This window comes from Anastrepha obliqua, chromosome 2 (genome assembly GCF_027943255.1).
Source record: "Anastrepha obliqua isolate idAnaObli1 chromosome 2, idAnaObli1_1.0, whole genome shotgun sequence".
Lineage (NCBI taxonomy): Eukaryota > Metazoa > Arthropoda > Insecta > Diptera > Tephritidae > Anastrepha > Anastrepha obliqua.
Genome location: NC_072893.1, coordinates 97037857 through 97053462, shown reverse-complemented (window position 1 = coordinate 97053462; position 15606 = coordinate 97037857). Strand labels below are relative to the sequence as shown.

At 34.4% G+C, this 15606-nt stretch overlaps 1 protein-coding gene and 1 non-coding gene across 2 annotated transcripts; both read left to right on the top strand.

Annotated features, from left to right (window-relative positions):
* Window positions 1-3297: 3297 nt before the first annotated feature.
* On the top strand, window positions 3298-3486 carry LOC129239843 (U2 spliceosomal RNA). The gene has a single exon (XR_008581962.1). It is a non-coding gene; the product is annotated as a U2 spliceosomal RNA (small nuclear RNA).
* Window positions 3487-8774: 5288 nt separating this feature from the next.
* Window positions 8775-12698, top strand: LOC129238803 (chromosome-associated kinesin KIF4-like). Its single transcript, XM_054873995.1, has 3 exons — window positions 8775-9330; window positions 9411-9562; window positions 12348-12698. The coding sequence occupies exons 1-3, from the start codon at window positions 9065-9067 to the stop codon at window positions 12485-12487; spliced, it is 558 nt and encodes a 185-aa protein (XP_054729970.1). The 5' UTR covers window positions 8775-9064; the 3' UTR covers window positions 12488-12698.
* Window positions 12699-15606: the final 2908 nt, after the last annotated feature.

Genomic DNA, 15606 nt, shown 5'->3' with positions numbered 1-15606 from the left:
AAATAACATAACATAACATAACATAACATAACATAACATAACATAACATAACATAACATAACATAACATAACATAACATAACATAACATAACATAACATAACATAACATAACATAACATAACATAACATAACATAACATAACATAACATAACATAACATAACATAACATAACATAACATAACATAACATAACATAACATAACATAACATAACATAACATAACATAACATAACATAACATAACATAACATAACATAACATAACATAACATAACATAACATAACACAACATAACATAACATAACATAACATAACATAAAATAACATAACATAACATAACATAACATAACATAACATAACATAACATAACATAACATAACATAACATAACATAACATAACATAACATAACATAACATAACATAACATAACATAACATAACACAACATAACATAACATAACATAACATAACATAAAATAACATAACATAACATAACATAACATAACATAACATAACATAACATAACATAACATAACATAACATAACATAACATAACATAACATAACATAACATAACATAACATAACATAACATAACATAACATAACATAACATAACATAACATAACATAACATAACATAACATAACATAACATAACATAACATAACATAACATAACATAACATAACATAACATAACATAACATAACATAACATAACATAACATAACATAACATAACATAACATAACATAACATAACATAACATAACATAACATAACATAACATAAAATAACATAACATAACATAACATAACATAACATAACATAACATAAAATAACATAACATAACATAACATAACATAACATAACATAACATAACATAAAATAACATAACATAACATAACATAACATGCTGTTCAAGCAAGGTAACGACGCATGAGCAAGATAACGACGCATTTTTTGGTGCGTGCAGCCGGCTACATAGAATTATAAGACGTTATCACGTCAAAAAATAATAATAACATTAAAACAACAGGTATTATTAACAAAAATGGTTTTATTTTAAATTCTTCAAGTAAATCAAATTAATAATAATCAATAAGAAGGCATATGCAAATACAAATACGTGAATTTATATATGTACATATGCGCATATACATACATATATACGCTCACTTAAGTAGGAGAGAGCAAGATGTCGAACGTTGCCGTTCGTTTGCTTTGTTTGCTCTGTCGTTCGTTCCGCGCTTTCGCTTGCAGTTCATTCAATGCAATGAGCAAGGTAACACTAACGAGCAAGGTAACGACACATTTTTTCGTGCGTGCAGCCTGTTAAATCGAATTATAAGACGTTATCACGTCAATAATTGCTTTGCCCAGTTTGCTTTTGAATTCCGTATATTAGAAATTACTAGCTTTAACCCGCGGCTCGCATAGGAGTAGTTTTGAGGGATTTAGGATATGTATATAAAAGAATTACAAACAATAATTTCATAGAAAATAATTTTTGAAGTGAAAACTTCTTTAGAATCGTTGGGAGTGGTTTGAGGAAAAGTGAAACGAAAAAGCGACCCTCTTGGCTACGAAGCGTTATATTATATGTTGATATAAACGTAGCGACGAACTAAATAAAAATAACTTTTATTGAAGTGAAAACTTCTTTAGAATCGTTGGGAGTGATTTGGGAAAAAGTGAAACGGAAAAAGCGACCAACTTGGCTACGAAGCGTTATATTATATGTTGATATAAACGTAGCGACGAACTAAATTAAAATAACTTTTATTTTTTCTTGTGATTCGAACCAAGGATTTTGGATCGGAAGCTCACATTGCTAGTCGCTCGGCTACCCCGTCATGCTGTAGGTGCTGGCTTAAAAGTTATTTAGTTACGAAGCGTTATATTATATGTTGATATAAACGTAGCGGCGAACTAAATAACTTTTAGGCCAGCGCCGACAGCATGGCGCAATAGCCGAGCGGCTAGCAATGTGAACTTCCGATCCAAAATCCTTGGTTCGAATCACAAGAAAAAAATTTTTTTTATACAGTTATTTTATTTTATTTTATGATATGTTTATGAGGAGCTTTTTTTCATGGCAGAAATACACTCGGTGTTTTGCCATTGCCTGCTGAGGGGTGAGCGCTATTAGAAAAATAGTTTTCCTTAATTTTGGTGTTTTCACCGAGATTCGAACTGACGTTCTCTCTGTGAATTCTGAATAGTAGTCACGCACCAACCCATTCGGCTACGGCGTTTGTTTAATTTTACTGATGCAAAAATAAGGGAAAATATTTGAATAAAGTTTGCTTACTGTTTACACATTTTCCAAAGGTGACGGAGAACCAAAAAAAAAGTCGATTTTCAAACAAATACGAGTGCATATGTGTAATTGTGTTAGAGTTTCGGTCACGCCCCAGCAAAACCTGCGTGCATATGTGTTTGTAACATTAAAAAAAATGTAATTGTGTTAGAGTTTCGGTCACGCAGGTTTTGCTGGGGACGCTCATAATAGCAACCGCGTTTGTATTTTTATATTCGTAAATATTTTCATTTTTAAATATTTACCGCAATTATGCCGAAAAACAATGCAGAAAAGTGTCGTGAATATCGACAGAAAAAAAAATCAATAAATAGCATCACGGAATTCATTCACGAAAATTTAATAAAGTATACACCAGAAGTATCGCGGATACTTAGAAAAGATTACGATAAAGTTCCAATGATTTTAAGTGGCGATTTTAATGTAAATTTTGCATTAGACACAGCGGTTCCTTCAATTGACTTTCTCAATACAACATTCAATTTAAAAATGTGTAACAATCGCACTGAACCGACAACACGATCAAAAACAACAATTGACGCGGTATTTCAAAGATATGTTGACAACATCGAAACCAAAGCATTTGTATCATATTTTAGCTATCATAAGCCACTCGTATCATTTGTTGAAATTGAAAACATTGAGGATGAATAATAATAAAATGAAGAAAATAAAATATGAACTTTATAGCAATATTATAATGAACCTATAATTATCCCGCCCCTAATGCTGCTTTCGTCTCATTCTCTCTCAGTTTGTCTTACGGAAGGTTTCACTTCTATCCCGTCTAACCGTTAGACTGGTATTTTTTTTTTTCTTGTGATTCGAACCAAGGATTTTGGATCGGAAGCTAACATTGCTAGTCGCTCGGCTACCGCGCCATGCTGTCATCGTTGGCCTAAAAGTTATTTAGTTACGAAGCGTTATATTATATGTTGATATAAATAATTTTTGTGAGCGTGTAATTCTCAAAAGGTTTATTAGAAAATCTATTGAAGTAGGTAGTGTGGTATCTGTTCGTATCAGCTTAACATCTGATAGATCCTCCATCGGAGGACAACAAATGTTAAACTAATTTTTGGAAATGGGCGGAGTGTTTTAGGGGCGGCTTGCTCCACCTCTGCCACGGGTTGGCCCGGTGTTGCAGTACCGCCGGGATTTCGGCCTTGAATAAATACAAGAAGAAATATACAAATACATTTAGCTTTGGTGGGAAGAGACATAAATTTTTATATGAATACAAGTAGACGAAAATGGAAGAAATTTGTAAGTCTGTTTCTTCGGTCCGTTTGGGTATTTTTTTTTGACAACATCGAAACCAAAGCATTTGTATCATATTTTATCTATCATAAGCCACTCGTATCATTTGTTGAAATTGAAAACATTGAGGATGAATAATAATAAAATGAAGAAAATAAAATATGAACTTTATAGCAATATTATAATGAACCTATAATTATCCCGCTCCTAATGCTGCTTTCGTCTCATTCTCTCTCAGTTTGTTTTACGGAAGGTTTCACTTCTATCGCGTCTAACCGTTAGACATGTATTTTTTTTTATTAATAAACATAATAATACAATATCCAAACAACAATCAAAATCAAAATCAAATCAAATCAAAACAATCAATCAGAAAAATATCAAGCAAAATTATTTTTATTAATTTTCTATCTCAAACCGTTTTTGAACTTTGCATTTGGGTCATAGTTGAACAGCTTATGCGGAGTATGAAGTCTAGAGTGTGCTATAAATAGTGGGAAATAGGAAAAACTAAGTATTTTTAGATTAAATTTAAGCAAATATTCGATTATTAGTGACGAATGAGAGTGGTGACGCGGCCTGGGGGCTGTGGGAAGGGAGTTCCATCATAAAAACATGCCTATAACCTTCATTGGGTGAAAATGTGAATGTATAAAAATTTTTATGTCATTTGGTGTTGTCATTTCGTAGTGACGCGCGGACAACGTACAGACCTTCACCTTTATAAGGGGTTTTCAATAAGGGCGGGTAGATGTTGAAATGGAATAAAATGGCGTTTGCTGTGTGGCACATAGCGCCGTCCTGCTGGAACCATATGTCATCTAGGTCCAATGGTTCAATATGGGCCATAAGAAATTGGAAGAACCACCACGTCTACCGAAAAATGTGCGCAATGCGCGCAACGTTTACGTTAATGAACACTCATTTTGATAATAAAGTTTTATCATTTGAACGTGCTGTTCAATCGTGTAACTTGCCATGATGATTTGGCATAAACAACTGAATAATAAACAAAAGATTTAACCGAACAAGCCAAAACAAAATGGCTGCCACAGGGCGCCAAAATCGACCCGCGCCAATTGAAAAACCCTTTAGTATAGATAGTGAGTGACTCTAATTATAGATCGTGCGTGCCGCAGAACTTAATAGCTCAGACACAATTTTTTATAAGAGCGTACAATTGTTGGCGTATCATAGGCGTTGACATCATCGGTCTTTATAACCGCGCTCTTAATTCTGCCTTTCTAAACTGGATAAAGAAGCAAAGCGAATGAGTCTAGAACTAGGACAAAACGAAGAACTTCCTGTCATCAAACAAATAGTCGGCGAACTCACGTATTGGCATCCACGCCGCTGTTTACAGTTATGATTACGAGACTTTTAGAAACTTCGTTTATCCAGGAAGCAGCGCTAACACCGATATCAATGCCAGCTTTGAAATTCAACGAAGAATCTCTTGCCAAAAAAAAAACTACTTTGGAGAGAGAGAATTTTCAGAAGATTTTTGGAACTTTGCACGTTAGTGGCGACGATTATAATAGGCGATAGAACAATGAGACCCAGCGGCTTCGTTAGCTGGGTCATGTGTTGCGAATGGATACAAACGCTCCTGCTCTGAAAATATTCGATGCGGTACCAGCTGGAGGTAGCAGAGGAAGAGGAAGGCCTCCTCTGCGTTGAAAAGATCAGGTGGAGAAGGACTTGGCTTCCCTCTGTATTTCCAACTGGCGCTGATTAGCACGAAAAATAAACGATTGGCGCACTTTGTTAAACTCAGCCAAAATTGCTTAAGCGGTTATCGCACCAACCAAGAAGAAGTGAGTGACTGTACTTTGGAAACACTAATTATTCCATTAACTGCAATATTACAATATATGTAGGCGTCTTCTTTTCGCTAAGCATTAGCAAGTGTTATAAATGAACTCATCGTCACAACGCTGGTATAGAGCTGTCTTAAATTAAATGTGTTTGTGAGATAGTGACCGTTTAATGAGGTATTACCATATTCGCTGGCAGCGAATTTTACTCCACAGCTTTATTGTGGCTTTCACACGCAAATGTGGCGAATAAAAGAGACCTATAACCATTAGATATTTCTCAATAAAAAAGCATATTATAGGAAATATTTATTTATTTAATATATGAAAAATAACAATAAATTATTATTTTACAATAAAAGGAGCACTAGCTGCCTGGGCTTTCAGGACAAATGAATTTATTGCAAACGTTACACACTTTACGGGTGCTTTTATTACGGGCCCTTCCACAATCGTAGCAACGACCGACGTAGTTATTGTGCGTTGGACTTTGATGACTTACAACTTGTGGAAGATCCAAGAAGTCTTTTATTTTAAATGTCAGTGTTCTAGGTAGCGTGATAAGTGTTAATCTTTGGTGAGCCAGTGGTTTCATCCAAGACAAGGCTAAGTCCATGAGAAAATCACGCCTTTTGACAGATTCATAGTTACTGTTTGCAGTGTAAATGCATAATGCGTTGAGAGCATTGAGGTTTACAAGATTATAGAACTTAGTCAGCGGCCACCTTCTCGAATTCCTAGATACGTCATAAAGAGAACACATCTTGTCAACCAGATCAACGCCATTTTTAGTGCGATTATAGTATGTTATTATTTCCGGCTTTTGTTGGTCTCCGGTGTCAGAATCAATCGCTGTATCGTTGTGCATTGTAGACATGGCTATTACTACTTTGTTGGCTTTTGGTACATAAGAAACCAGAGTATATGGAGAGTGAGTGATTTTGAGGAGCATATTGTTAGAGGCAATTCTAAATTCCCGGGGAACTTCTCTTTTATCTTTTCGAACGGTTGCAACCATTGTAATTCCATTATCAAATCATTGCTTTGCTATTTTCAGAGAGGAAAACCAATTGTCCATAGTAATATGATATGTCTATTCAAAATTGGTTGCACCATTCTCATCACGATATCAAATCTCTCGTCGCTTAACCGAAATGGACTTTCGGGTTGTTGGCCGGCGTAAATTTCTAAGTTATAGGTGTATGGGTAATGAACATCTACAAGTGCAAAAACTTTCAGTCCATACTTAGCAGGTTTATTTGGAATATACTGCCGAAAAGAACAACACCCTCTGAAGGACAAGAGTTGTTCGTCCGAAGTCATTTCAGCAGAGTAGCATACATATGTAAATATTATAAGAAAAGTTCCACAAAATTGTAAAATGAAAAATTATGCCAAAAGTCCACTTTTATTTACAAAGTATAACTAGCTATTAGCATAAAACCTAATTTAAAATACTTACGTAATCGGTCGCGCAGCATACATACGTATACCATGAATTTCACGAACCTCTAGCGACACAACTGCATGCGACAATTAACAGCGGAAAACTGAGAGTGACTCTCAATTCGTTAGTTACAAGTAGCAAAAATCTCCGATGAAATCGATGCACGATTTTCAAGAAATTTAAAATTTAACAATGGTGGATTACATATGTAGACCGCGCGACTACTGCAGGGTTAATGAGGTATTACCATATTCGCTGGCAGCGAATTTTACTCCATAGCTTTATTGTGGCTTTCACACGCAAATGTGGTGAATAAAAGAGACCTATAACCATTAGATATTTCTCAATAAAAAGCATATTATAGGAAATATATTAAAAATATTTGTTATTGCACATTTTTCAAGTTAAAAATATTAATATTATTATTATTATTTTTTTTTTTTGATATTCAATTCTTTTTAATGTTACCAGATAGTTCTAACCTTTCTAAGAAATTTTGGTAAAAATTTTAAAACTCGCAAAATACACATTACACATTAATTTCACATATAACTATTCTTCCACAAGTTTTTAAATAGAAATTATAAAATTGCATATTCGTTTAGTTAAATATATATTCAAAATGTGTATCACCAGACAAGAAACAGAAATTAGTGACACTCATCGCGAGGAGTTAGTTATTCGCAACCTTAACATTTTGTTGGGACATGCAACCTAATATCCCCTCGGCTATCCAACGCCTGCTTTATATTTAAATGTAAATATATAAAAATAATTAAATATAAAATAACTAAATAAATACAAATACAAAGAAATAGAAAGCATGTAATCGTGTATTTAGTAAAATCCATGTGTAAATATATGAAATTCACTAAACTAAATTACGAGGTTCATTACTTTCGGAATGGATGTGAGATATTTTCTCTTTTATACCACTTACATATCTTGAAACATAATTTATCAATCAAAATGCAAATCTTGCTTTACATCCGACATTAATACTATACAAATATATATAGTTATAATAACCTTTTGCATATTTATTTTATTTAAATGTTGTAATTATTCATATAATCCAATGACATTTTATTATTTAAAGTATGATACATCATGTGGCAACTACTTATTCTAGACGATCTACTACATTATTCTGCTGAATGGAAGCAGCGGACGATACCTTGAACATCAACTACTTTATGTCAAAACCATATTTTATATGAAACATTCTTAGCCGGTCGTCAAAAAAATGGTCACAGCTGAGATCAGCTGATTTCAAAATGGTTGTATGAAACATTTTATATTTCATAGAAACTTAGAATATTAAAAAGTCTAAACGATGTCGTACTAATATAAATATTTCCGAATAAAAAGCGTTATTATAGCTAAGAAATATAGTAAAAATATTTGTTATATTGAATAGGTGTAACCGTAGAAATTTTAATTTGGCATATCAGCCCCGCCGTCAAGTAAAAATACCAAACACTCACACCATCGCACACCTAGGTGCCTGTAAAAAATAGGAAGAAAGAAGAATGCTTTCACTTGTACTCCCCATCTTTGAACTGAGAACCGCACCCTTCGAAGTTTTATAGTTTTTAAGTAATTTATTATTAAAGTTGTGTAATTTAGCGAAAAGTTGTTGTTGTTTGTAAAACTGCAATATTGTTTGCTTTAGTTTAGAATTGAGAAACATGTTCGAAAATATAAACAAATAAAATTGAATTTTACAGGAGCATTGAACCTTTCCACGTTAAAACCATTACACCAAAAATTAACACGTCGTATACGTTCGTGTGGTTAGGATGCATAATAACTCCACCATCACTGAACTGAAATTCTTCATTTTTGTTCATATATTTATTTTCATTTGCAGGCATCCGGCAGCACTGTACTGTTGCCAATTCCAATGAATTTTCATTCTCGTTTAAAATTGGAGAGTGATGATATTGGTAAATACGCTTGCATTTCATTTTCATTCAAATATTTGGCATACAAGTGTAAAACTAAGTAAAAACACGCGTTCGAGTGTATATTTTGTAAATCTAAGAGAATTTTTGAAAAATATATACTATAATGTGCCAAACTATAGTGAAATTTCCGAGAGCAAACAATTACAAAGTATTTATTTCCGCAATAATTGGGAGTTACAAAGGTTGTTCCTGACTCACTCCCTAACATCTCCACCATGTTTCATTAAATAAGTCATTATACTTTGCATAAAATTGCCCATGTTGCATTATACCAAGCTCCACGCAAGTGTTCCTTTATCAGATAAGCTCCGCGGGCAATCTATTGTAGAAATGCGCGAGAACCGTAATGGCATTGTTATGCCTGGACTAACCGAAACGCAAGTGTCATCAGTTCGAGAAACAACAGACTGTCTTTTGCGTGGCTCATCAGGCCGCGCTGTTGCGGCTACTGCAATGAACGAGCAGTCTTCGCGCTCACATGCGATTTTCACTATCACCGTTGAGGCCACCAAGAAAGACGAAATGTACGTATAAGGACAACTAAAAACATCAACTCAAATGCAATTATAAGACTGAATTTAATATTTTTTCCTTTCAAACACAGGAGCACAGTAACTACTTCAAAGTTCCATTTAGTAGATTTGGCTGGTTCAGAACGTTCTAAAAAGACACAAGCTACAGGTGATAGTTTTAAGGAGGGTGTTAAAATAAATCAACGTCTTTTAGCCCTGGGAAACGTAATATCAGCACTTGGTTGTAAGTGAAAAAAATATTATAGTCGTGTATTTGTAATATATGGAAACAATACTAATGGTTTGTGTAGATACTTTGTATACCTTTTTACTAAAGCAAAAATATTCTACTATACATAAATACATACAAATATTCATATAATTCGATAGCGGACAAAACCAGAACCCTGACCAGCTGTAAAGCAATAACAAGCTGGTCAGGGCTCTGGTTTTGTCCGCTATCGGGAATCCAAATTGACTCGTTTGTTGCAAGACTCCCTAGGCCTGCGCCAGTCCGGCCGACTATAATGTTGTTGAGACTTTAAGTACCCTTCGTTGTGCCTACGGTGCGCGTAAAATTAAAAATAAACCGATCGCTAACCAAGATCCACATGTAGCCGAGATTAATCAAGAGTGTCATACAAAAGAAACGTATTGAACTGTTGGCCGCCAATGGGGGAACTAATATAATGAGCAGGTACATTACAAAGCATTGAACTGCTACTGAGAACTCTGACGGTGGAGATGATGAAGATGGCGCACTGTTAGAAGTTCACTCACAAATGTAAGAGCAGGTGTTCTTTGTAATCCATCTGAATGTTGGTGAATGCATCAGACGAAAAGCTGCGTCGTATTCATCGAAAATAAACCTAAATGAAGAACTTCACCAACGTGTTACCGGTAATAGAAATAAAAATGAATAATAAATACAAGGTGAAGTCCAAAATAAACAAGACTGGTGTCATAAAAATGTTTTTAATGACGCCATATTTTTAATGAGTTAGTGCGTTGGAAGTTACATCCTAGCTGACTAAGTCAGCCTGACTTCCAGTGAAAGCTTGGCGACATTCGGTTCTGTGGAAGCGAAGTTATTACTTCTAAAGTGTCAGTATGTTTGTATCATCGGTAAAAGCATTAGTTCGAACAAATAGTCTAAGAGCTGGTAAGCATTTTTGAGCAGGTATTTGAGGCACAATGAAAATCATCTAGAATACTTTTTTATGTTATCTAAATACAGAAACGTAGACCTGGCTAAGCGGGGCTAAATCAACCCTTAAATTTAAAAAAAAAAAATTAAATTTGGTGTGCAAAAAATGTTTTTGAGTCACTTTGAAAATTTAATATGTTAAAATTGAATATTTGAAAAATAAGCCAGAAACTTTGGCAGGTGATTGCAAAATAATTTTCTAAAAAGTGAAAAAATGTTTTTGAGGCACGTTGAAATTTTTACCACATATTAAACTGTGCGACAGTGATATACTTTTATGGAGACCTGGCACAACTTGTAGGTATAGTAAAACTAAGAAATATGGTATAGGAGAAATTTCCAATACACCCCCAAAATCTTATTTTATGGCCAAAAAACCGTTTTTCGAAAGGTTGATGTGGACAATCGCTTATAACTTCACTAATTTTAATTTCATTTTCAATTGTTTTTTTAGTTCAAAATAGCAAAAACAAACCTTTCCGATAGTGTGTTGACAATTTTTCTGACAGGATCATATACGTACATACAAAATTAGTAAAATAAAATAAGATCTTACAGGTAAAACTCACATAACTATATGAATTTTCATCCAATTACAATAAAATATAGTTTATTCGACGCAAAATTAAATTTACTTTAATAATAGTGTACTATGATAAAAAAAATCCGCAATATCGGATAATGTCGTAAAAATGATGTCAAAGTTGAAAAAATGGAGAAAAAAAAAAAATTCCAAAAACTTACAACTACAGTCTCGTCAGTTTCAAATTATGAACACACTGTCAAAAAAGCTTGTTTTTGTTGTTTCGGTTTTTTGGCCATAAAATGAGATTTTGGGGGTGTATTGGAAATTTCTCCATACCATTTTTTTAGTTTCTCTATACCTACAAGTTGTGCTAGGTCTCCATAAAAGTTATTTATAATTTTAAAAAAATATTGCCAAAAAGACAGAGTCTTCTGATGGGACTTTCTACCTGCCAGGTGTTCCACAATATTTTTGTGAGTGCGAGTGAACAGCGCTATGCCTAGACTTAAGTGTGAGTGAGATCGTATATCGGCAGCTCTCTGCTCGAGATTTAAAGTTCCCGTGCTGTTGCCAAATAGTAATTTTGGAGTAAAATTGTTTCATGCTATTTTCCACATATTGCCACATCGAAATGGATTGTGAAAAATTAGTATGTGCGATTTGTGGTAAAAGCAATGATAAAGTTATCCTTTTTAATTAAAGTACCTTAAAAAAATGCCATGAAATATTGATTGTTCGAAAATTACATAAATTAAAATACAAAGATGTGGGTTTGCCGTCAAATGTTAACCTCAAAGATGGGTATCGTACACATTGTAACAAACATTTTCTTGCTGTTATGAAAAAATATTATGTCAACACTTCAAGGGAATCTGATATACGTCAATACATGTATTGCAATAATTAGCATTTTTTTATTATCGTAATTTTTTATAAATACAATTTATATATTACCGATATTTCTTTGATAAGAAATTTACAAGTTGGCTTTTAAATAAAGCAAAAAAGAATGTACATTATATATTTTTATATGTATTTTGGAACATATATTTCTTTGTAATAAAGTTTTGCAAATAACCACTCGAAATTGTTCAAAGATTTAAAAAACATTTACTAAGAATTTTGTATGTAGCAATTAAAGAAAATAAATTATTCTTTTAACACAATTTGTTTTATTTTCCTAACTATTTATTTCAATTTTAATATTATCAGCAATTTGTTTACGATTTTTGTGGCTCATCCACAGCTGCATTACATTTAAATAAAAAAGTTTAAATAAAAAAGTTTTTATTACAGATATTTCATCTTCTAATAATAATTCACTTGCACAAAGTTTGTGTGAAGCATGTGGATCTGAAATCAATGCTGAAATTGGAGACAAAAACACTATTCCAGACCCATTGACTACACATTTAGAAAAAATATTTAGCTTCTGAGGATATCAGTCATCAAAACCTCTGTATTTTTTGCGGCAAAAGCGCGAAAAAACACAAAGGACAACGACACCGCTTCATGTAAGGCGTTTTTCAATAGGTGCGCTTCAACTGTAATTTGTAAACTTCATTAGCATACATTTCATCATGGAACGCTACACACTTGAGCAACGATTGCAAATCGTGCAAATTTTTTATGAAAATAATCGTTCTGTTGCTGTTCCAAAAAATCTGTTGTTTTCCAAAAAATCATCTTCAGTGATGAAGCTCACTTTTGGCTCAATGGCTTTGCCAACAAGCAAAATATGCGTTACTTGGCAGAAATCAATCCACACGTGATTCATGAGGTACCGTTGCATTCCGAAAAAATCACTGTTTGGTGCGGTTTACATGCCGGCGGCGTAATTGGCCCATATTTTTTCGTTGACGAGAACGATCGCCACGTTACTGTGAATGGAAATCGATACCGCGACATGATAAACGATTATTTTTGGCCGCAATTGAATGGTATGGACTTAGACGACATGTGGTTTCAACAGGACGGGGCCACAAGCCACACAGCACACGCTACAATTGATTTGTTGAAGATTAAGTTCGATGAGCGCATTATTTCCAGAAATGGACCGGTCGAATGGCCGCCGCGCTCGTGTGATTTGACGCCTCTAGACTTTTTTCTTTGGGGCTATGTGAAGTCATTTGTCTACAGTAGCAAGCCGGCGACGATTTGTGAGCTCAGAGCCAATATTGAACGCGAAATTGCTGGAATTTCGGCCGATTTATCCAAAAGAGTGGTCGAAAATTGGGTTCAACGATTGGACTTCGTAAAACGTGCACGCGGTGGTCATGCAAAAGAAATCGAATTTCATACTTAAATGTATATGTTCAAACTCGATAATCTCTCTGGCTGGTGTACAAGGAACAAACTGGATCTCAACTTTAAAAAGTGTGCTGTGATGTGCTTCTCAAGATCGCGCACTCCCTTACCTGCAGTGTACACACTCAATGGTGATAAAATAAGGGAGGTGGATGACATCAAAGACCTCGGTGTCACGATTGACACAAAACTAACTTTCCACAAGCACATAGACGGAATAACTCAGAGAGCTTTTAAGATACTCGGATTTATAACTAGGAATAGTAAGGACTTCAAGAATCCCTACTCCCTGATTTGTCTTTTCAAAACTCAAGTTCTTCCAATACTGGAGTACGGTTCCATAATCTGGTCTCCATACACTGAAGCAGGCATTACTAGACTTGAAAGAGTGCAGCGTAAGCTCTGCAAGACCTTAGCCTTCCGACATTCATCATCAACCGTTTCAGCTACAGAAGATATCTACATTCGGTACAACATCAACAGTCTGCGGGCTCGCCGTCGCATAACTGATCTGGCGTTCTTCTATAAAGTGGTAAACGGTATTATTGATGCCCCAGAAGTACGCAGCTCCTTCGAGCTTGCCCCGGCTGGTCTCACTCTTAGGAATAGTCGTCTACTGAAAACAGTCGCTACTTACAAAAGCTACGTCTATCACGGCCCGTGCAATAGAATAGCCATCAGCGTCAACTCACTTCATGGTGTTCTCGATTTCTATGGTGGAACCTACGATACCTTTCTGCGAAATGCCAAAAATATCATCCTATAGATGTTTTTCAAGAACCGTCTGTCCCATATTCTTTATCATTGTATTACTTACCAGCCCTCTATAAATTCTGATTCTGTACCCTCTTTATTTGTATGTATATTGCCGATTGGCGTTTGTTAAATAAATAAATAAATAAATAAATAAATAAATAAAAAAAGAATTAGTTAAAAAAGTCAAACCGTTTGTGTTTTATTCAAAAAAAAAAAAAAAAAAAATTGAAGCGCTCTTACTGAAAAACGCTTTATTAGATAAAAAAGCTCTAATAAATTCTTTAGCAGAGTATAAAGAATTCATCGAGGAATCTGAAGTTTACAAAAAAATACAAAGCTCCGAGAACTTCAGTGGTCACAGGCTTTGTCGGAAAGAGTATTTTAACAAATTACGAGAGTATGAAAAAAAACCGCAAACAAATTTTCATTCAAATTTAGAATTGCTTAAAGAAGCTTTCGATGAAATTTGTAACTTTATTGATATACATATATGTATGTTATCGAAAAAAATGATTCCATTTTTTAACTACAATATGTAATAACTATGTAAGTCAAAGCCATGAAAGGAAAATGTTTTGCGTCCGTAGAGGCCATCCAAAAGGCTTGTACCGCCATCCTGAAGAACATTTCGGTCAATGACCTGAAACACTCTTTCGAAAAGCTTTTAGATCGCGCAAAACAGTGTATCGAGGTCAGTGGGGACTATTTTGAATAAATAAACTCGAAATTATCAGAACAAAAAGTTCCGGTCGTTTCTATTTTAGCTCAGTCTTGTTTATTTTGGACTTCACCTAGTATATTGAGAAAAAGTATGATGAATTGTTGAATAACTCGTATCAAGAGAAAGTATATAACGAATAATGTGAATCAGCAAAAGACAGTCGTAACGAAACCAAATTATATCTGGATTGAGATTATAGAAATGATGTTAATGAAGCAGCTTACTAAGCACTCTCAGTGCAATGTAGTTACCGGTTCTCTTCGGTCATCTAACGGCAGGTCCAGGAAACTTGCTGTTTCGACAGGTTGGGTCCAGAGGATTTTATTCTGATGCAGTATTTAGAACGTAATTGTGCCACCGTAACACGGTTTCACGAAGAAGCTGAAGCTCTCGTCTGTTATGAATACTGGTATGGACCCCAGAAGAAAAGAATTGACTCTTGGTGCATGTAGTATATAAGTAAGAACCGTCAGGTATATAAGTAAGAACCGAACGTTCTAAAATATAATAGTAGTATTCCGTAAAAGCGTATAACGAATATTTATATGATATACAGGGTGCATACGGTGTTTGAGGACATGCATATATATGAAACCATTATTTTTCTTTTTTGTTCTTTTTCAGATAAGACATGGAGGACTACAACTTATCTCAAGAAATGAGGAAGAGACACGAAGTTAAGCGACCCGTTCATTCGTTCGTAAGGTTCACCCTGAAGCATCGGGCGGCGATGCCGAATCTATTGCAAAACGCAAGGTACAGGAGGATACT